At 36.1% G+C, this 24,729-nt stretch overlaps 1 protein-coding gene across 1 annotated transcript in view; it reads left to right on the top strand.

The window, feature by feature from the left end:
* Positions 1-4,861: 4,861 nt before the first annotated feature.
* Positions 4,862-24,729, top strand: part of LOC128020946 (CXADR-like membrane protein) — a 57,508-nt gene continuing 37,640 nt past the window's right edge. Inside the window, exon 1 of the mRNA XM_052607776.1 lies at positions 4,862-5,132. Within this exon, the coding sequence (XP_052463736.1) occupies positions 5,102-5,132 (31 nt within the window). The 5' untranslated portion in view covers positions 4,862-5,101. The remainder of the gene's footprint in view (positions 5,133-24,729) is intronic.

The following is a 24,729-nucleotide window of genomic DNA, read 5'->3' as shown; positions in this document are numbered from 1 at the left end:
TGTGCTTGGGCTTCTTTTTTTCTAAATAAAATGAACGACTTTCCTAATACTTGCCCTCATGTTGAGCGTCTGTTTCCACTCAGTTTGATGAGCTCAGGTTTGGCACAAACACTAAATAAAAAAAAAAAAACTCCAGACATCCCTGAAAGCAATCACTTTAATTAAAACTCGCACCACAGCGGTGTATGTGTACAATACTCTGATACGTTTCTTGTCTTGCATATAGAAAACTGACTGACATTTATCTTTTTCTTTTTTTCTTTTCTTTTTTATTAGGGGTCTCTAGAAAGTAGACAGCAAATAAGCTCACTAGGTTTTTGGAACAAGACACTCATTTTCATTGTTCTTTCTCTGAGGCCTTGAAAATGGTCTTTGAGAAAATAGACTTCATCTTTGAAAGGGAATTGAATTGCAAGGCCTTGGATTTTTTGCCTTTCCTTTCATTTAGTCGGTGTTCCCGGGGATATTAACGTTGCATTGTCCCCAAGTAGACTTCTAAGAATCATTCTGTTTCAGAAATGGGCCATAAAAGCTTTGATTCACTCTGATCATCTAGGCAGCCACTTCATAGCTGTGTGCTGATTGTGCTTTCAGACTGAATCAAGGAAAAATACAAAGATGAACTGTGGTGCAGACCTCCAGTTTCCATCACCACAGATTCTAGCAAAACCACCGGCCAGAAAGATTAAGTACATGGAAAAATCTGTGGAAAAAGAATCATATTCCCACTTTCAAGTTAGGATATCTTTCAAATTCCTCCAATGTCATACCGGAGAAGGATTTTGATTAATCCCTGCTATGCTCTCAGGGAAGGTTATTAATTGAGTGGTTTGATGAATGAACACTTGCCTCTGAATTATGGGTTCTGCAGCAGTAGAGAGCTTGCAGATTTACAGCACTCTCCCTGGTGATGAGGGGTTTAACTTCTCGGTCTGAATCGCTAAAACCAGAGGAGGTTTTGGTAGAGAGTTGTTGTCTATCCTCACTTTAATGTGTTTGCCAGAAGACCACAGAGTAACAATTCAGAAAGAAAGCTCATTTCCATCTAAATCTGAAGCTGAAGTCTCATTGGCTGTTCAACGCACCATCACCCATTTTGCCCCTGACATTTTTCCAAGTCTTGGAAATGAATGAATGAATGGATTAATGGATTGTTTTAAAGTTTTAAGGCCTTCATGAATAATGCAATGACCTCGGTATGTTCTAAAGAAGCTTCGGAATTTCTTATAGGGACATGTGGACATTTTGTTTTTAGACATTTATTTTTTGTCTGACCTAAATTTAGTTGCTAAACTTGAGTGCCTTGTAACTGAGGCTGTGATGAATTAATAATTACGCCAAAGAACTTTGTCCTCAATCTTTAGAACTCAAAATAGTCGATTGATAGTGGAGTGAAACATATTGTACTTTTTATGGTTGGCTAAACCACAAACAAGACTAACCTGGAAAGTCTTGCACTTGTCCTTCAAGCTGTCAGATGCTTTAAGATGGCAGCCTGTTCCAAAATATAAAATTCTGTAAAATCGGCATCTGTAGCAAACTGTAATCAGGTCATGGCAATAAGTCCTGTCCTCCTTCACTGCTCCTTTTCAGGAGGCCTTCATGAATAATCAGAGGGGGGAAAAACAGGCCACTGTTGATCTTTGAAGTTTTCCGTGCAACTAAAAATAATCCCATAATGCATTATAATGAAAAACTATTTGTTGGTTCCATCACTGCAGATGTAGTCCGAAAGCTTCAGCAGTACACAAACCAAAGTGCAGCTGCCTTTGAAAAGAAGCAGAGGACACTGTACTTGTGGTTATTTGAATTCGGATTGACATGTAGGGTCAGGGTTAGCCATCAGATAATCACATATGAGTATATATATATATATATATATATATATATATATATATAAACACACACACACACACACACACACACACAAATCCCAATGTTTTTAGCTAACTTGCACTTGTAACTTGTTTTTGTTGTTTCATTCCTAGCTTTGGGCTAAAAAACATGTCCGTTGTCCATTGTCAATCGTATATGCGATGTCTGAAGCATAAACAAAGCGTTTTTCTGTTGGTCAGTGTGGTCAATTAGTTTAAACAACTTGAACCCTGAAGCACCGAAAAAAAAAAAATACAAATAAAATGCAAATAAGAACAAAAAAAAAAAAAGGAACATTTGACAAAGAATGTTAAGTGCACCACCTTTACCCTTTCATTCAAGTTGCAGGTGTGACATATTAAATCTGTGAATCTACAGTATATATCTAGGCCTATATTTGTGGAAGAAGTAAGTTTATTATTTTATTTTATTTTATTGTTTTATTAAAACAGATCTGTACACCTCCTTTCAAATTTTACTAACAGATACTAAATGTCCTTAAATAAATACTTTTTTTGGCTATTTGCAAATCTGGTTAGATGCTAACTGCATTGCATTGGCCCTGTATGTGCACTTTTGGACTATGACAATAAAGACAATAAATCTAATCTAATCTAATAAAACAAATCTAAAAGAAAATGATATTATATGCCATCTTTCATGTTATTTCTGATATGTTTTTCTGTGGAACATTCTAGATTTCAATTAAAATTATAATAACCCAGGACTGTTCATAGTGTCCACATCTGTGATCTATAGAGCATCACAGTCCCGCCCACAGCTGGTGCCGGAAGTAAAATTTCAATGCAATTTCTGCATTGACATTTGGGGTATAAGCCATAAAAACGTAACCATACATGGTAGACTTAAAACCAGCTACGGCTGTACTAAGCGATAGTATATGCTCATATAAACGCAAAAGGATCATGGGGCACTAACCTTGTTTTGATATAAATGCCTTTTATTCGCGATGTCTTGGCTAAGTACTTCATTACCCACAATCCTGAACAATCCCACAGTGTTGCATCTGATTGGTGGAGCCATAGAGAGTAGGTGGAGCTCGTGTAACCGTCTGGTTAAACCCCGCGAAGGTCCGTGAAGACTGAAGATCATTAATAAAAAATAAAAAATAAAAACCTGTGTTACATTTTTGCACTGTAGATTTATCAGTACAATCATGATCTCCTTGGCTGCCATGAGAGTTTTGCAGGGAGGTTGGTAACTTAGCTAGGCTACAGTAGCCTTCATATGGTATGAGTCATATCAAGCATTTTATAATGCCTCTGTCAAAACAATATTTAGCCTAGGCATACCTTTTTGTGCATTTACTGAACATTTGTGTAATGGCAACGACATGTGTTGACGACTGAGCGGTGATTGCAGTCAGATACAAAGTACTGCACCATGTTGCTGACGTTATTGTTAACCACTTTCACACACGCACATATATAAAATACACGATGATAAATATAAAAATGAATACACAATACTTATATAAAACACTTTATTTACACGATTGTAAATTCACTACATTCACTATATAAAATAAAATTCACTGGAGGAAAAAGTTCGCGCGAGCGGCCGTCATCAGATTTGGAAGTCGATCAAAAGGCTCGTTGCCTCGTTCGCAGTCAATCAATCAATCAATCACCTTTATTTATATAGTGCTTTAAACAAAATACATTGCGTCAAAGCACTGAACAACATTCATTTGGAAAATAGTGTCTCAATAATGCAAAATGATAGTTAAAGGCAGTTCATCATTGAATTCAGTTATGTCATCTCTGTTCAGTTTAAATAGTGTCTGTTTTTATTTGCAATCAAGTCAATGATATCGCTGTAGATGAAGTGACCCCAACTAAGCAAGCCAAAGGCGACAGCGGCAAGGAACCGAAACTCCATCGGTGACAGAATGGAGAAAAAAACCTTGGGAGAAACCAGGCTCAGTTGGGGGGCCAGTTCTCCTCTGACCAGACGAGACCAGTAGTTCAATTCCATGCTGCAGCAAAGTTGTGGCTTCAGTCGAATTCAATGAGGCGCGGTGGTTTATGGGATGAGTAGCTCCTGCGCTCGAAATGAAAATATGTACACAGTCTTGTACCTTTGACTTTTTTTGGATTCTCTCTTAATTTTTTTACTCAAAATTATATGTTATATACCTTATGAGTTCAGCCGTAGCTGGTTATCCTCACACATGCTCTAAAACTCTTTAGATACGGATTTTCCCGAAAGTCAATGGGAGAAATGAATGGGAAATTTACTTCCGGCACCAGAGCTCTCTCGGGCTGTGGGCGGGACTGTGATGCTCTATTGCGAATTGTTGATCACGTGACACCCGAGCTCGAAAATAGTTTGCCGCTAAAAATGTCAAAAGAGATTATAGCCAAGGTCTTAATTTCCATGTTTTTCTTCACACAAAACTATCACATGTCTACAGATTTAGAATATGATTATGGGCTAAGTTTATGGTGATTTACCATTTGGAAATTGAATTTACATTTTCAGGTGAAGTATTTCTTTAATTGCCACATTACATTAAATGATGGATATGACCTTTAGGCTACTGTCTATGGATATGACCAGCCAAATTCGTATCCATTCGTATCTCTATTTATTAGCGGATAACTTTTTAGACTAGGCTATAGCATGTTTAATTGACTGTTAGCATAGCCTGCTTATATCATTAATTAATTAAAAATGTCATTCAATTTAGGTTCAACTTTTTATTTATAGGCTATATAATTATTTGAATATACATTAGTTAAGCGCAATGTTTGTTAATGGCTTTTAATTAAATCTAGGTTATTATAAAGTCTGGTTATTATAATTGCAGTAGGAGTAAAAGATTCGCATTCAGTGGTCATCTATACGTGTCCCGTAGGGAAATATGCAAAGGAAAGTGTTCTCCTTTAACTGCAGAGGTCTCCCCAACCCCTCACACACCTTCACCAGCCCGTGGTTCCTTCCTACACTGAGCAAGAGGCGGAGGAGAGCACGGAGATCGTAGATACGCATCCTTGTTGAAGTCGAGGAGAACTTCTCTTCGGAGGAAACGGGCGTTTGTGAGGGAGCTTCAGGACGTTTGGAGATGCTTTTGAGGGTCTCAGCCGGTGATATCGCTCTTTCCGTGGTCAGAACAAAACTGAGAGACCATTTCAATGACCCAATGTGCTCGTTTTGAGAAGCAAAGGAGACGTTTCTATAGGATTCTCAACACGGAGACGTGATGTCTGCCAGCGCGCGTGCCCTGCTCTTAGGTAAGTTTCCTCCTCATGCTTGTGAGTGATGTTTTTGCAGATCCTGTCAAATGTGATAAGTTGTACAGATTTGATAGAGTTGTAGACTTTATAATAGTTGATAAAGCTCGTGATATCAATTGTTTTTACTAATGAGACTTGTAAATCACATTAGCGAAAAGCGATCAGATTGTGGCAAGCCGTGTTTCTTTAAACCAACTGATATCTATTTTTATTGACTACGTATTTGCAGTATTCCAATATGTTTTCGGTTTCATAGTAACTATTTTTTATTAGTATGCATTCTTATAGTGATTAGTATAGTGATTCATTCTTTCTAATTAGTCTAGTAATTCATTAATAGTATTTATTTTTTCTATCCTGGTAACAAATTACATATATTTTTTTTTTTTTGCCATTTAATTTCATGGTGGAAGATGTGAATTATTTTCTTCCGATTCTATTCTAGTTGTTACTGGAATCTTTTTACGTTTTACTAGCTGCATTTTATTGTTTACTTGTCATATCTCATGAACTAGTCAGAATACCTATTTTATATTTCAAACGTATTATTAAAAAGTTATTAAATGTTAAAGTGGCATGCCATAACCAGGTATATCTTTCTTTGTGTGTTGTATTATTCTGCATCAGTAGATAGTATGAAAACATTTATTAATGCCTTCCTGTCCATTAATTAAGTTATGCTTTCATTTGTTGTCCACAAGTGGTCTTAAATGCATGCATTTTCAGCCTTTACATAAACACTGCATTGCAATTTTTTTAATACATGAATTTGAAGTTTAAAGTGATTTACTTTGACTTTTTTCTTCAAATCTTCATACTTCTATAACTGAGACATTTTATGTTAGAATAACAAAAAACAACTTTTAAGCCCAAAAGCTCTTTAAATGTCAAAAGTCTCTTACCATGCCTGTCAATTATATTCCGTTAGAATAAAATAGGCCAGTCATTCAAACCAGCATTGTGAACAAAGAATGATATGTGATGTAAAATGTTGCTGTTATCATGTCAGGGTATCTTACGTTTTCCTTTCAGTCCTCTGTAAAATGATTTGTCCTGCACACAGAGCAAATCACATCATTTGATGAATGTCTAATACTATTGTGGCAACTGTTTAGAATAGTTTGAAGTGTTTGGATATTGGATCTTAAAGAAATGTGACTCAGCAACCTTATATAGGCATCATCCTAGATATACTGTAACTAGATTTGCATGTCCTTAAAGAAATGGCAGTTCTTAGTTGCATGTCAGCAAGATAATAATAGCATAGTTTTAGGAAAGCTTAAGTTTTAGGCTTTGGTTCTGCGTGAATAAAATGTTGCACCAGCCTAAAACTTTGCTGTTGTCATGATGTTTATATGTGTCTTATTTCCAGCTGCGTGAGAATCAATACATGAGCCTGAAGTGTGTGTAAGTCATTTTACTGGTTATGTGATATATTTCAGAGGGGATCTATAGGGTGAGACTCGGTTTTATCCACTGGGTAGTGATTGTATTGTAAAAATTGTTAAGAGTCGTCTGGAGCAGAGTGGATGAAAATTAAAATGGCTTGATGTCAGATGACGAAAAGAACATTTCAGAGGCAGCGCAAGTTGTTGTACTTTGATGGAAAATTGCATTAACAAGCACTTTTAGATTTGAAATAACTGACACCGATAAATTATTCGTAATAAGACTACAAATATGTAATTAAAGGATGTAATGACAACCTGTGTGCTTGTTGTGACAAGACAATAAGCGGCAGAGAGAGATGCGAGGCGCTTGAACCCCAGACTATAACGCACATACAGGAGCAAACGCCACAGCAATTATCATGATGAGCGCTTTCATTAGTTGCATTAAAACAACTGTGCTAGACAAGCCGTGCAAACAACACCATCTTCCACACCATGCAGATACGCCAACGCAACACAACTGGATTTTTATTGGTTTGGGCTTTCTTCTTTAAATAATTGATCATTGTTTAATAGTAAAGAACATCCTATTCCCTGTAGCAGCAATTATCACTCCTGTCTTTTTGTTTGATTGTTTTCTCAACTCACCGTTGCTCACATATTCTAGAAAGGCTGGAGAGATTGATTGAAACTAATGTTATTATTCAGTTTGAAGTATTCAGTATTATTCAGTTCTGCATGCTCATTTCCACTGTATATATTTAGATGACATTTGCCATCGTTTAATGTTCACTAAAATAAATAATAATAATAATAATAATAATAATAATAATAATAATAAATGCTAATAATTTAACAACATATAAATCACAAAAAGAATATGTATTTTACACACACACAAATCGTTTGTAGCATTTGAATCAAATGGTTTTAGTGTTTTATTTTTAATGTATTCTGACAACGTATTATTAAATATTAACAAAACCCTGTTTTTTATTTTAATTATCAACCATAAAATAATTATTCCCTTATCGGTATGAGCCGGGATTTTAATATGGGTGCATCCCTATATAAACAAAAGCTTTTGCATTGCTTAACATCCACTTTTGTTGCAGCATCTCAAATAAAGGGTGCGTTATGAAGCAGATCTCAGATCAGTCTATTTTTAGACAGATCTCCGGGGGCAGCAAAGTATCTGTCAAGTATAAAGATGACATGGGCATCTAGAACCAGAGGTCAGGAAGTGACATCCTGCTGTGTGCTGCCTTCCCTCTTACTCTCACTCTCTCTCTGTCTCTCTCTCTCTCCGCCCTGTGAATGTTACTGTCAAACACACTTTAATAACAAAAGCGTTCTGAAATATGGAGTATCTCCTTACTTGACCTCCGTGTCTCTAACCCTACCCTTGATGAGACCACAACCCATTCACTGCCCATTCACCACCAGCCTTTACTTAAACAAATGCAATGAGATAATGGGATCACTTGCATGCTGTGAAAGAAAAATGTTTCTTTGTGTCATAGTAAATGGTTTTCTCTGTAATATTTCATGGCAAAATTACATGAATATTTAATCGTTTGTTTATAATTTATTAATTTATGCTTGCTAAATGGATGTCCCTGCATTACTTTTTTAGATACTATAAATACTGTATAGTGGCTTCAGTAATGAAACCATTTGTACAAAGAAACTCAATACACTTCCCACAGGATTATGATCCACATTAAAGCTCCAACAACAAAGAGCTGGGAGTGACTAGCCTGAGTTGGCATGTTTTTGGATGGCTCTGGTATTTTAGTAACTTGAGTCAGAAACTGAAGTGTGTTTTTTTTCCAGCAACTAGCTCTAATTTATGTAGCTCCTGATGAGGCTGGCTTTACACGGGCCGTGTCAGCTGTGTGTGTGCGTCCTCACGGGGCTCCAGCCCTGTCTTTAATCAGTACAGCAGATCACAGCAGGGACGGCCCTCACTGAGAGCTGTGTCATTCCATTCAGAGAAATCACAGTGACATCCTTTCTCCCATCAGACACACAGCACCAGCCACTTACCTCCTCTGTACTCACACACACACACACAGTTTAACATGCACAGACCCACACACATGCTGATATCAATCACCCAGCTGTACATGTGCACAACACATCCAGGAAACAGTCCGGCAGTGTTCCTGTATGTGTGAGAGTGTGATGGACTCTTGTGATGGGTGTCATGAATGTGTGATAGCATGTGAACCATGTCTTACTGACTTACCCTTGAAGAACAAGTGATGAATAGAAGATGAGAATAATAAAGAGTACTCTCAAAATAAATAAATGTATGAAGCAAATCGGCATATTAGAATTTTTTTTGAAGGATCATGTGAAACTGAAGACCGGCAGAATGCTGAATATTCAACTTTGCACCACAGGAATAATTTGCATTTTAAAATGTATTCAAATAGAAAATAGTATTTTGCCCCACAGCATTACTGTTTTTATTTGATATTTAGTAAACAATATCAAATATTTCTCTTTCTTTCTTTCTTTCTTTCTTCTTTCCGTCCTTCCTTCATTTTTTTTAAATAAACAATTTCAAAAATAATAATAATAAAAAATGAGTAGTGACAAATTGAATTTTGAGTAGAAAGACTAGATAGTATTTTCTTGAAAACATTCTCCAATAAATTGTCTTGTTTACAATTGTTTTATAGTTTGTACACACACACACACATACACACACACACACACACACACACACACACACACACATACACACACACACACACACAGGAAAAAAGTATTTCAAGTGACATTTTGCCTGGATAGTTTTTTTGGTGTAAAGTTAAGATATGTTTTGATTAGACTTATTATTGAATTAGTGGTGAAACAATGTTTTATATCAATATAATTTATTATTATTGTTATTATTATTATTATTGATGATGATTATTATTATTAACCTACATCTGGATATTTGGATTTTTTTAACTACTGTATGCATATTTAATAATAATATTTTTTTTTATTAGGGTTAGGGTATTAGTGTATGTTGGTCATCATTGTTTTGAAGTGTCTCATTGAACAGTCCATTCTGACCTACAAATCTCACAGCACTGAGGGACATGGGTAAAGAAATCGGCCAGCAGATTGCAGAGCAGCGTTTCAGGCCCAGAGCTGGAAGGTTCTCCTTTCCTGCTGGTTTTCCTGAGATACTGTGAAAATGTTTAGATTTACTGTAATCCAAACCACATGCTCTCACCTCATGCTTTCATTGTGGAAAAACCAAAGAATTTCTTTCAAAAATATTTGGATGTGGTTTGCATTTCAGCATTAACTCTGTAGTTATAAGCGGCGCGATGGGACGATGTTACCTGAGAGTGGCTGGCAATGATTTGCAGGGTGAGTGTTGAGAAAACACTTCTGATACTTTTTTCAGTTTATCTATGTCTTTAGTTTGAGTTCCTCTTTTACTTTTGACCACCCTGAAGATGAATTCGTCCACTTGGATATTTCTGTAAGAGTCACGTTTCTTTAAAAACCGGGCTGGGAAAACAAGGACTAGTATGGAATATTTTTCTAAGATTTTAGTGCCAAGAATGAAAACTGAATTCACTCTTAACATTTATTAACTCTGCTGTCCACTTAAAAAACATGTCGTGCATTTGATAAATGAGCAGAACCTTTTAATATGCGAAGCCAGACAAACAAAGAGTGATGAATGTGTTTAAATGTATTAATTAATCTTGCACATTACTTACAATTTAGTGTCTATGAATAACATCTGCTGTCGATTAACACAGAAAATAATAAAAAAAAACAAAAAACTAATTTGTAATAGTGTACAATGGAGACTTGGCAAGCAGGCTGGAAGTTAGAAAAGCAGAAATATGAAGCTTGATTATTTATTTTTTCTTTTTAAAAGCACTTATGTGAATAGTTTTTTGAGCTGTCTAAATATTTTTTCTGGTTATGCATTTCTGACGCATAACGTTGTAGTTGGCTCACATACTGGAAGAAGCTAATGAGGTTTTCTCCTTCTCTCCCTACATTTATAATTTTTTTTTTTTCAGAACATATGGCACCAGCACTTCTGTTTTTTTACAAGTCATTAGGCATAACTTCTTAATGAAATTGAGCCGTTTCACTGCACTGCACATGTGTGATTTTTTCTTTGCTCTAATTGCTCCTGTTGCATCAATGGATTCTGTTACGCACCTACAGAAACAAAAGCAGCAGCAGTTTTTGCCATCTCACATCGCTCACTCCTTCACGGCTAATACACCCAGAAGGAACACCCGCAGACTGTGTTTGGCAACTCTCTGATTATGGTGCAGGATTCAAGATGTATTTAATATTCGGTGTCCCTTGAACATAATACAGCACAGAAAGTGCTGGGAAAATGGTAGTTCATTTGATATGTTGTTTTTGGGCTTTTGCCACTCTTTAATGATGTATAGCATGAAACTGAAGGGAAATTGCAGTGGAAAGACAGATGGACTGGGATTATGGCACAGACTAAAGGCCCGTTCACACCAAGCACGATAACTATAAAGATAACGATAAAGATATAGTTCTAAAAATCGTTCTCAATATTAAAGAATAGCAGAGTCCACACTACAACTGTAACGATAAAAGCATAGAGAAACGGTATTGTTGGAATCATTTTCAGAATGATTTTTTTCGAGCTGATGAACGATTGGCTCACATACGCACGCACGTGCACTCAGAATAAACAGACAATATCGTTCGCTGGTGTGAACGCTAATAACGTTATCTTTATAGTTATCGTTCTTGGTGTGAACGGGGCTTTAATCAATCCCATTGCTGCATCCCATCCTAAATAGTATGCAAACTTAAAATTAGTGCATCCTAAATCACTGTATAGGAAATAAGGCCTGGGTCATATGACCAAAAACATTATCACAGTATGTCAATATTTATATTTAGTAAAAATTAACCTGTTAATTGTCACCCCGTCCCTTATACGGGACACCTACATTGACTATACTATATTACAATCAAATCTAATCTAATCTTGACAAACTATATATCGTTGGAAAGGTCTAAGACTCCCAAATATATATTTTACCAATATTTTTTGTTAAAAATTATGTAGGAAAAGTAATAGATGAAATTATGACAAGAGTGCACCCTCAGAAATCTACATTACAAAAGAAGCTTTGACCTTTGTTTAAAAAAAAAGACTTCCTCGTTGCCTTTTTCTCTATCACATTTTAGAAATCATCAGAAGTTATATATCACTTGAAAACATAAAATCTCAAAAAGAAATGTTTTTGTGAAGTGACTCTCAGAGCAGCTCTGGAGATGAAGTACATGAAACGACAGATGCTGGAAACACAGTCAGCATCACATGGGTTTGAGTTTGCCACTCATTCACACAGAGACACGCATGTCCACATATTATTAGCGGCATGCACTGACTGGTATTTGTCTTGTCTATTTCTGCTGTGTAATAGGCTGATTGATTCATCAGTATAGCGTAAAAATGGCCAGATCATACATTTTATTGCAAACTCGATATGAGCCATATAAGAAATAGTTTTCAAAAAAACATAGCAGGTTGAATTCACACAGTTTCCGCTTCTAAACGGCCTGCCTGAAATAACCCGAGTCTCTTGTCAGTAAAATTTGGGTTCAGCCTCCCCAGCCCTCGGGAGCTGACACCTTCCTCCTATTGTTAGTTAAATACTGAGGGCTTTGTGTGTGTGCTGTGAAAACTGTATTTTAAAAGGACTGTCTGGTGTTATTTGCGGTACGGAGGAGGACGAGTCAATACAGGTGCTGCTGCGGCCGCGTGTTGGGCTGCTGTTTCCTGCTGCGTCTATTCTGAGCAGCTTTACCTTGGCGTTCATGCGGTGTGACAGCTTAACTGCAGTGTGCATCCCTACTGGAACAGATGAAAGGCGAAGGTCTCGCTCAGATGCCTGGTCTTCCTCAGCGTGAGACCAAATCTGGCATTTAAAAAGAGGCATGTCATTTACAGTACTGCGTCCAGCAGCAGAGGAAAAACAAGATCCTGGGAGAAATCTGGCATGGGATAAAGGTTATGTTGATGAGGTTGGTTTTGTTTTATTTTATCATTTATAGACCAAGCTGAATTTCTAATAGAAAGATATTAAGTTTTATTGGCTCTGAGGATTAAGGTGGTTTAAAGGGATATTTCAAAAAAAAAAAAATCGCTTAATGTCGTTTCAAACCTGTATGATGTTAATTCCTCTGTGAAAACAAAATGGAGAAGTTCAGCAGTATGTTAACGCTGCTGTATTCAGTGTACAATGAAAGTGCTTGTAAGTAAATGTAGTCCATTGGTTCAATTCATGTTTATTTGTTTAGCGCTTTTCACAATACAAATCATTGCAAAGCAGCATCACAGAATATGTGAACGCTTTGTGAGAGAAAAAGACCTGGGTTATTACATTTAACTGTAACTAAAACCATAAACAGATGCAACTTTGTTAACGGAAATAAAATAAAATACAAATATATAGAAAATGTTACATTTAATTTCAGCTAGTTGCCAATGAAACATTTTTATTTAGTTTAACGATGTACAAAAATAACATCAAATAATAAAACTGAAGAAAAAAAAATACATAGACGTTAAAAAAGCTAATTAAAATGACTAATCCACAACAAATTATTAAAAGTGAAAATGGAGTCAGCACCGATTGCCTTGTAAAAGAGTAGCAGCAACATTCAGTATGAACCTACTGCCAACCATCTGTTTTGATGAGCAGAAAAAAGAACAACATTGGGATGAGCAAGTAATGCCTATTACTTTAATCACTGAACATCATAGCCAAGGTCTGTCCTGAAGTCACAATAACAAGAAATCCATTGAGGCGAGCAGGATGGTATGGGATAACAAGGGTCTTCCATCGGCTGAAGGTCTCTTGATTAAATAAACGTTACTCATGTCAACAGCGTATGTCTCTTTCTCTCTCTCCATTGACCTCTCCTCTGTACCGTTCCTGTGACTTAAACTAATGCTGAAACCAGGGCAGAGTTTCCACTGCCTTCCCTTAATGAGCTGATTAAGTCAGTGGCTTGCAGTTTTAAAGTAGCTGTAGGTAGGCAGAGGAATTCTCAGCAAACATGCGGACTTTAGATTCGCATGGAAGAGCTTCTATGACATTACTTGGGTGCCACAGAGAAAAGGAGATTTATAAAGAGATTTTTTTTAAAGCAGTATGCAATGTTTTCAACACTGAAAATAAGTCATGTATTTTGAGCACCAAATCAGCACAATAGAAGTCTGCATTACTGAATGAACTTTGCCATCACAAGAATACATTATGTTTTAAAATAGAAAACTGTTATTTTAAATGATAAGAATATTTGACAATATTACTGTTTTAAATGTATTTTTAATCAAATAAATGCAGCCTTGGAATAAATTAGAGACTCCTTTAAGAAAATAAAAAACAAAAACTGAACCGTAAGTGGACCAGACATTATGCCAGTAGTCAAAAGTTTGGCTAGACCAACAGAAAGAACTGCATTAGCACATCGTCTGTTACACAGATCATTTAATGATGATTGTTTTAATCTAGTGTGTCAGTGCTGCATCTAAAAACCTAAACAGGCACTTTAAACATAAAACAACAGTTGAAAGGTGTCTTCAAGGGAAGTTCCTCTTTTACGTGCGAGGATCTACATGACACAGGAGATTTTGACCAACTTTGACAGCGTCGTCCGATCTTGTCTGACTCATGTGAGATGAGTGATGCATGAGGGGTCTGATGATAATGAGTCTGCATTCTTTGATGTCATGGATCAGCATTAGAAAGGTCCAAGATGACCTTGCGCTATGCAAACGCGGGACACTTCACTCTTCATAAGGGGAATGACTGTATAGATTCTATGTGCTTCCTGGAGTACGTGAGCGGAAAGTTAGCTGGAGGGACCGACTGTGTGTGTGTGACTGCTCATTCCATGCTGTGAATGTGTGAGAGACAGATGTCAAGGTTATCTGACATGAAGGCACAGTGCATTCTGCCATCAGCATGTGATCTTCAGAAAAGCAGAGGAAGAAAGTGGCAGGTGTAAAGGAATACTAGGCTTCTGCTCACTGCACAACACACAATATATAATATACTTTCTATTATTTTAAGTAAGCAAATTAAACAGAATGCACGGGGTCCAAAATGTATGTCTTTGGAAAAATTACAGCCGTTTCTTACCAGCAGTGTTTTTTAATTTAGATTTTGTTGTATAAATAATGTTATTAATTAGGCATTTGTCATCATGTACTGACCTTGCTGTTCCAAACAAGGACTATAATTATTTTGCATTTTACTTTAAGTTTTTGTGTGAAAATTGCAGCTTTTGTCAGTCTGATCTAATAATGAGTTCAAAGGTTGCTTTTAAAATCAAGGCCTTTAATACTTCTGATTTATTCATGAATGGATGGATGATGAGCACAGTGCTTTGTGGGATATAGTACAATATAGGCAGAAGTTAGAATATTTGATTTCTTTCATTATCTGCCAAATTGCCACTGTCTTCTCTTCTAAGTAGAGCCATGTGTTTGGCAGGTTTGTCTCTTTCTCTTCTACTTTCTTTCAGTACTCTGGCTTAGCTGGAGAGCTTTATCTCAGAGGACATCACATCAGACCCCTCCCCTCACTCTGTTATATTACAGCATGTCATGTTCCCCATTTAAATGTCAGTTGGACTAAAGATGCCATCACTGCAGCATGATCACATCCTCTGTCCGTGACACTTTTATGAGAGGCAGAGCGAGACTGTAATCACGGGACACACAACCACACTTACTGTCCTGTTAGATCGAATGGAAATAAATCCAGGTTACATTTCGTTAAGAAACACAGAAATTATGTTTGAAAATGAAGCCTTTTAAGAGCCTTTAAGATATTCTGCATTTTGTGCATGTACTTTACAATAATTTAGTCACAAATTCTCATGACCATAATATGATTTATATATATATATATATATATATATATATATATATATATATATATATATATATATATATATATATATATATATATAAAAAATTTTTTAAAAAGGTTGAAAATTCTGAGAATTTTAATTCTGTCATTAATTACATACCTTCACGTCGTTCCAAACCCGTAAGACCTTCGATCATCTTCGAAATACAAATGAAGATATTTTTGATGAAATCCGAATGCGTTCTGATCTTGCATAGACAGCAAGAGAACTACCACATTCAAAGCCTAGAAATGAAGTAATGACATCATTAAAATAGTCCATGTGACATCACTGTTTCAACTGTAATTTTATGAAGCTATGAGAATACTTTTTACAGTATGCACAAAGAAAACAAAAATGATGACTTTATTCAACAATTCTTCTCTTCTGTGTCAATGTCAGCAGCACCACATGCGTGTGTGTGTGTGTGTGACTCTGAACCACAAAACTTAAGTCGCTGGGGTATATTTGTAGCAATAGCCAAAAATACAAAATTAATTATAATCAAATTTTTTATCTTTAGTATTTTAAGTAAAGATCATGTTCCAAGAAGATAATTTTCTCAGTATTTAGTCTCTCTCACACACGGACATGGACACACACACACACACACACACACACATTAAGGTGCTAGTTGTAAAATCACAATTCGAGTTATAGGAAGCTAGAGCTCATTTATCAGTTCACCTGAATTCAGCAGCTTTCTTAATTTATGTAGCTTTTAATGTTTGTTTGTTTTACCTCTCATGCTCAGAGAGAGATGTGCTTGCTCAAGTCAATTAATACTGCAAGGGTCCTTACGAAATCAATGCAAAACTGCTGCGCTAATTTATTTATTTCCAGTCTCACGTATGGGAGAAACAAAGAGAAGTTAATCAAAAAAAAGACCCACTCAGCCTGACCCTGAATTTTGTGTCCTTTTTAACAGAAACATCCCCTTTATGACAGAATGTTTGCTCCACCCCAGTTAAATGCTTTATTTCTGTGTTCAGTTACAGAAAAGTGTGCATCAACACTAAAGCCACATGCTTTTGCATAAATTGGGTTTTGAGACACAATCAATAAAACATAAATTCTAATTGCTAAAGGTCACTTATTGAGCTCATTTCCATAGTAACAGGATTTAAGTACATCCCCAAAGCTTCTGACTAATTTTAACATGACGACTGCGCACTAGCGATCAATTACCAGCGTGATGTATTCAATTCAAAATGAATAAAGAAATAACCTAATAAATATTGACTCATTTCTCGAGTTTATTGAAGTAAGCACTCTTTATGCATTAATTCTCATATTTTGTCATATATTTGTCGTTTTGAAGAAATTGTTCTTTAGATTCTTTTAAAACTCAGGCAATATCTTTACTATCTTTTTTGACTAATTACTTGCCCAAAACAAGTTTTTTTAACATAACAATTGATTAAAAATGGTTTTAAAGTATAAATAAAGTCATTTTTATAACTGGATATGGCATGCAGTGTAATGAGGTCATGTGACATCTTTTGCTTTTGACATTTTGTGAGGAACAGACTGAAATTGATGTTGTTATTCACTTAAAAACATCTGACATTTGCACCCAAAGCTGCATTTTAAAGCTATGGTGGAGGGCATCTTAATTACCCATCATCCCAGTGGTAAACGAATGACACACAGTCCATGGTCTGGCCAGATGCAGCGGTGAGATGATGTCAGTGCCCAGGTGTTTGCTTGCTGTGAAGCCTTCCTGATGCTAATACTGTGTCGACTTATGTAGTTTTGTGAACAGCAGCAGTTTTTCTCTCTCTTTTCTTCTATCGGGTTCAGGTTTGTTGTGATGGCTCTGTAATGAGCTCACACTATTGTGCCTGCTCATAATAACTCCCAAAATGTTCATATCTCTCTACAGTCTCCAGTGGATGTTGGCACAGGCCTTTGAAGTTCTCTCGCACTATTCTGAGTTCACTCATGTGATTCATTTAGTTCTACTTTTGGGTCCTCCGTTTTCTCTGCACTCCTGATGCAAATACGAGAGGCGTCAGAGCGCCAATTAACTCTAAAGCTCATTAGAAAACTAAACAGAATGGAGTGGCACCTACAGTAAACACAGAGGAGCAGATTTGTTTGGATTTTTAAGTTCTCTGCTCTTTTTCCCAGAGTTCCGAAGCGTTTATTAAGAGGTGGTTGGAAAAGTATTTCAAATTATTTCACAATGAGCTTCCATTATCCTTCTATTAGTCCCATAAAATGAGTTATGCTGCAGCTGCTTTGTTACAGACTTTCCTCAGGCAGTTTTGGGTTCCAAATGAATATTTAACAAAAACAGCCTTTCACCCCAATGAATTTAGGTAGATTTAGTTTTCTCTTCTTGCGTTGAGATCATTTTATTTCTTTTCTTTTTTTATGCATATGACTCATGCACTGTATTCCCGGTCTGTCTGTTCTTAATAAATAAAAACATCTCCTCTGTAATAGCTATCAAATGCAACTCAAAGCCATTTGGACATCTAATCTGGTGCAAAATGTTTTTATGCATCGAATTTGAATATGCAAATATACAAATTCGATTTATAAGCTTTTAGGGCAAGATTTTCAATGAATAGCATCTTTCATTTTAGCTCCTCAGACAAAACTGATGTAGGACTACTGTTTGGAGCTTGACAGTCACTGGACACTGAATTTTCCCATTGTTCAGGCCAGTGTTACTATTTTAGTTTTTGTTAATATTTTTACATTATAATTTTTATATTTAAATTTTTATTTTACTCTTGTTGTTTTTGCCCTTTTCATTACTTTTTTAAAAATATCTCTATATTTAATTAATTATTGAAATTGTTTATTGAAATAAAGTAAGTTTAATTAAACTTTTTATTAAAAGTTCATTTTATTTGATTTAGTGAACTTTAATAACCCTGGTTCACACCATTCTTTTTCATACGTTCTTCAAAACATCTCCTTTTGTGGCCTGAAAGATCTTTGTGGAATAGAAGAGGAATATTGTCCCTGCAGTTTTTGTTTGATTTCATATATTGTCTCTTGTGTAATGAAAGCAAAAGCCAAGACCATTCAGAGAGCAACAGTAGAAATGAGCTCTTTCATTGTCAGTCTTCTTGTCTTGAAAGCACACGACTGTCTTAGTAACTCTCCATATTTGGGTTTTCCTCACACATTATCTCTGTGATATTAATGAGATGCTACAACAGAAGTAATAACCGTCTTTGTGGCTCTCCACTGTGAAAAGCTCTTCATTAGAATAGAGCTCCTTTATGCTGCTTTAATTCAGTGCATTTCTTTCATAGTTCTGCTTGACGATATGATTCAAGCATTTATCGTCCACAGACGGAGAACAGTGTCCTTTATATTTTTCTCTGTAGACTGAGCGTTCCACTGAGCACTGCAAAAATTTGACTCTATTCAGTAAATTCCACTAAGATCAGCCTGTCTTTAATGGAACGAGGAGTCCTGATGGGGCTGAAACACTGCTCATCTTCATGTACTTCCACAGGATTTAAGGTTACTATAGAAGTTTAGTTATACTTGTTGGTGTTTTTTATACTTGTTTGCTATGCAGTGCTATGTTAACTATTATTATTATTTATTTATTTTTTAAATCAAACACTACTAAACTAAAACCAGTTAACTGTTAGCTCGTAAAAACATTTTACAAGCTACAGGTGAATATAGGAATCACAACATTGTAAGTGTAGTATCACAGTGTTTGCAGGAATTCAGATAAAAACAATTCCATTCGATTTGGGCATTTTTATTCTGATTGAGGTGTTTATATGAAGTTCAATCAGACTGAGCTTTTAAACTGATTACAATGCAAATATACCTAATAAATAAAGTTCCCAAACTCAAAGTTTAATACATTTCCACAAGGCACTGAAGGCAGGTGAACAGGCAGCAGCAAAACACATTATGGCCCTGTCCACACGGAGGCATGTTTCGCTGTATATGCATATTTTTTTTTATCGTATAGGTGTTTCATCCACATGGATCTGGCATTTTGGGAGAGTGAAACCAATTTTTTTTTGTAAAACCTGGTCCCAGAGTGGATAAATCTGAAAACACAGCGTTTTTGTTTGGACAGTATACGTACATTTTCTTAAACGATGATGTCATCAGCCCACGTCTCGCCCCTAGTCAGACACCGCTATGTCACATAACAGCAACAAAAACATGCACAAACACTGGACAATTGTCTTTTTATTAACTAACATTAACACAGATTAATAAATGTATTGTTTGTATTTTGCACATAAGTTTTATGCGCATAGTCCAAGTCTTCTTCTCCATTTTTAAGTGTATCTCTGTGGGAGAATTACAGTGTCAGGCACTGGTCTGGCATGTATACTACATCGATTTGTGGTATCGTGCAGACCAGGGTTCCTCCATTAGTTTTCCCCAGGGGCCGAATTCTGCCAACAATACCAAGCCAAGGGCCACTGATATATATTAGGGCTGGTAAGCCATTACATTTTTTTTATCTAATTAATTACATGCTGTGGTGATTAATTAATCTAATTAATCACACATCAAAATTTGGAGAAATTACTCTGAAATCATAAATTAAAGTCATTGTTGTGCAAAGGATCATACAGAGATAACAAAAAGTAGGTTCAGCAAGAAATATTTTGTTTGATAAAATGTATTACTCTTTGGACCATGTGAGTAAATGATGACAGAATAGTCATTTTTGGTTGAGTGAACTATAACTTTAATAATTTATTTTTTAAATTGTATTATTATTACTATGAAAATATTATATTATTTCTTTAATGAAATTATACTCTAAATAATAAACTAAATTTCCCAGTAGGTGGTGTTAAATGTCTTAATGATTTAGTCATCGAGTCATTTATTCTTTCATTTGATTCGTTTGGAGAATAAATATTCATACCCACAAACGTGGGTATTTTCAAAACCACGGCTTTTACTATGCGGTTTGGCCATTGGTCCACATGCAAATGCAGCACTAGGTCACTGAAACCGAAAATGTTTGAAAACTCCTGCCAGGGTGAAGATTTTCAAAAACTCCAGTTGCAAGCACTATCGTGTAGACAGGGAAAACAGATATTTTGACTTTTGGCGACGGAGCATGCGCTGTTTATCTCCACCTACTGGAAACATTTTCAGGTTTCTGATTGGCTAACATGGCTTTATGGTTGAGTTTATATCGCCACCTGTTGGTTTGGCATGCTGTTGATGGTGCTTCATAGCATGCTTTTGCTTTTTCACGTGGATGGAGATTTTTTTTAAACGAAAGAAGGAAAAACTGTTTATAAAAATACCTGTGTACGTGTGGACATGGCCTGAGTGAATCTGTTTCTTCTTTCTTTTCTTTTTTTATATGTTTGTGTTATATCGTTCACTTGGATGTTATAATAAGCAATAAAATGTGATTATTTTAAAGGGGGTGATTCTTTTCTATACCCACTGTATGTTGAGATTTTTTATTATTTTTTACATTTTTAACATTTCATTGAACAGTTATTAGTTTTTTGTTTTTAAAGATGGATTAGTTAGAAGTGTTAAACGACAAAGTTATCTAAATTTAAAACAAGAATAAATGATCTTGCTCAATTAAATATCCAATATCAACCAATATATTGACTGATAATATACCAATTTATTTTGCATCCTTAGCTATACTATGCTAATCTGCTGTAAAGTAACTTTGTTTTTACTGAAATGTTGCACTATTTTAAAATCAGCTGGGCTATTGCTATGCATCTGAGCATGTAGTTTGGAAATAAGTGTCACTTCTGTTAGTTACTGTTAGTTCTGTTAATTCCACCACCGGATATTAGTTTCAGAGGAGGTGAGAAAGAGTCAAGCTGGCCTCGGTGGGGCACAGTATGAATCCGGTAAGCTCATGATCTGTGGCCAGTGGTGTTGGCAGTGTAAATGGTCAGCTCTCCAGACATGGAACATTGACTCAAAGGGGACTGGAGGGTTCAGCAGAACATGTTTCTGATGATTGTACAAGCATGTTCCACAGCCTGAGCATCTGAAGTCACATATGTTCACAGACATACCGGCCAGCACTCCTCACATGTGCCAGCTTTTGGTGCCATGCTTCTGGACCATCAGAGGTGGGTACTGTATGTAATGGATATAAAACAACATCAGATGGAAACAGATTTGTTGTTTGTATCTTGTAAGCACTGACTGTAAATGCAGATTTCCTGGAAAAAAGAATAATTGGATTGTAAACTGGCTTCTCATTACTAACATGCTGATTTGATAAAACTTGATGGCTGGAACGGACAATGACGCTGATGGGAAATTTGCTTGAAAATACTGATTTTCTAAAGCAAGACATGAAGCACGTTAGGGAAGTGTTTTGGGAGTAAATGTGTTCATGAAGTTTTTACAGTACTAATAATGAATATTGCAATATCACTGATATTGATACAGGTTTTACTACTGGGGCGACAGCTAATGTTTGCTCCTGCTGCACTCCTATAAATAAAGTTTCTACATTGGCATTGATGGTTCTATGAAGAACATTCATGGAAACCTAAAGTGCACAAAAGGTTCTTAATAGTGAAAAACGGTTCTTTAAGTTATTAAAATGGTTTTCACAATAAGAAAAAAAAAAGCATGTGGGTCAATTACAATTAGTTTATTAAACACATCACACAGGCTGTGAATAACAAAAGAGAGGCACACTCTGAGGCTGAAGGGAGCTAGAAACAAATATTCCACCAGTGTGTGTGTGTGTTTGAGAGAGAGAGAGAAAGAGGGAGAGAGAGAGTATTCTTTACACACAGCTTGAGGTGTTTCCCATCTGCCACGTGGTAATTCGACACCTTTCACAGTAAAAGAGATGGATGAACTGATTGCATGTACAGTTTTCCATCACTACTGCCTTTTTTCCTATGCTTCTATATATTCAACATCATTCTTTCCTCATCTGATGCTTTTTCTCAACCCATATTTTGTCTAGGCTCAAAACATACAGAAAAAACACATACATTGATAATAAGAAATTGAGCATCGCGTTAGTTCAGTCAGGCCACGTTAGTCACGCTTGCAACAATAAATTCCCATTCTTCAGTGTCTCTTCCATCACATAGCTGCTTGCAAATAACTCCCTCCTCCAACCCCAACTCCACCAACTGAACCTGTAATCTGATCTAACTTAGTTCTTTATTTACAGTCTCTTCATTGGAAACAGGTTTTGTCTTGCTGCTCTCAAAGCTCTGTCCAAGCATGGCTGCATGGACAGGCGTGTGGAGTGTTGCCCAGAACATAACCATACCGCCAACACTAACTGTATTCAATACAATTGTCATAAATATACTTTACGGAAGTGGTCCTGATTGAAATGTTTCTTAAGCTTTAAATCAGCATATTAGAATGATTTCAGAGGGATAATGTGAGATTGAAGACTGAAGTAATGATGCTGAAAATTCAGGTTTGATCACAGGAATAAAAAAAAAATTAATAAATTAAAACAGAAGACTGTGCTATAAGTTACCGTCAATTTTACTGTAAACCAACCTCAAACTTTTGAATGGTAGTTTGTACAGTAAAAAATAATTTTGTGTTTTATAGAACAGTGAAAATGTATACATTTATGTTTAACAAAAACATCTATTTTTAGAATAAACTGTTGTTAAAAATATCCTGTCGTATGCTGTTGTATGTATACAGTGACCATTTTTGGTTGCCAGAACGTAGTTGTTATACTGTATAATACATTGACGTTTTGGGCAGCATGTTTTTAAAAATATTTTACCTTGAAAGTAACAGGATCCAGTTTATAATGGGAAGAAATACTTTTGTGTGTTTAACCCTTTCTCTCCTTTTCCCTCTCTCACTCTCAGTTTCTTATTATGATTCTAACATTATTCTTCACCATTCATGCATAGCTTCACTGCTCATAATTCCTTTATCGATTCATTCATTCATTTATTCGTGGTCGTGCAAAACTCATCTTACATTCAGGATAGAAAGTGTTTGTCCACATTGAGTTTCACGTTTTTCTAAAGTCAGTATTCTATTAACATTGTGGCTCACAATATCCTGCCTTGATTGGTTAAATTTTTTATTTGTGAGTAAAGTAGATTGCAGTTTACTGCATCTCAGAACGGAGACCACCTCTGATCTGTTCAGAAGCCAGATCAATTTCCATATCCATCAAAACCGGTTCTCTCTCGGATTAGCTGCCAGCGCCGTCGGCACGACCTGATCTATACGTGCCTCAGTTGTGAGCAGAGGCAGATAATGCTCAGGTTTGAGAGTCCTAACTCACACAGGCGTTGGAGTCTTTTGCCCACGTTACAGACGTGGAATGCCCAGGGCTCTGAATGACGATCACAGTTAACATGACAAGCTATGACTATCAATCGCTCCGGCCTGATTAAAATACTATGTGACGAATTGTATTTAACGGCCAGAGGTGCTTTTTTTATAGGACGCGATGCCTGGTTTCATATGATGGTGTGAAGCTGAGGTCAGCGGCGCTCTGTCGCATTCCTCATAGATCTCCCGAGAGCGTTCTGTCATTCTTTGTGAATGCAGACTCAGGTTATGAAAGAATAGTAGTGAAAAACATCTTTGGTGGCAATCTGGATTTGTCTTTGGTAAAGAGAGAGGAATGGAGAAAAAAATAAAGAGCAAAAATTGTCTACTAGCACATTTGCGCTTGAGTTACAGTGCGTCTCAGTGGTTGGTGGTAGAACATAAATCTGAGTGCAGTCTGAGTCATAAACTTGGCGGGATATGAAGCCCTAGCATAGTGCATGATGGGACAGTTTACTGGGTGCTGTAAAAGTGCCTCAGATCACCAAATATCCCAATATCTATCTCTTAAATACTTTGCTAGTCTGTTTTTTTTTCTTCCGTAACCCAGAATTTCCACTCCAATTTCTGAAAAGACCACAATCCCAACAAATTAGTTTTGTTTGCACATGTTTTTGTTGAGTATCATGTTTAATGTATGAGGATTTTATGCCTTATATAAAATGATATATGTGGATCTCATACTCAAGGAGGAAAATAGTTCTGTGATTTTTACACTGCAAAAAATATTTTTCAAAAATTGTAATTAAACATATGCATATAAACAAAATGAAATAAGTATGAACTGTCAATTAGATGAGAAAAGGCATGTTGTGTATTGTGTACAACAGGTTTTTTTTTTAGAGATTTGTGAATCAAATATGATACAGTAGGCTTTTTTTTGGGGTTATCCTTGGTCAGTCCGCATGACCAGAAGTTCTGGCTGAAAATCAAATGCTTGTCAAGCCTGGTAT

This window comes from Carassius gibelio, chromosome A10, assembly GCF_023724105.1.
Source record: "Carassius gibelio isolate Cgi1373 ecotype wild population from Czech Republic chromosome A10, carGib1.2-hapl.c, whole genome shotgun sequence".
In the NCBI taxonomy this organism is placed as follows: domain Eukaryota; kingdom Metazoa; phylum Chordata; class Actinopteri; order Cypriniformes; family Cyprinidae; genus Carassius; species Carassius gibelio.
The sequence above is the reverse complement of the archived record's forward strand: the minus strand, read 5'-3'. Positions and strand labels throughout refer to the sequence as shown.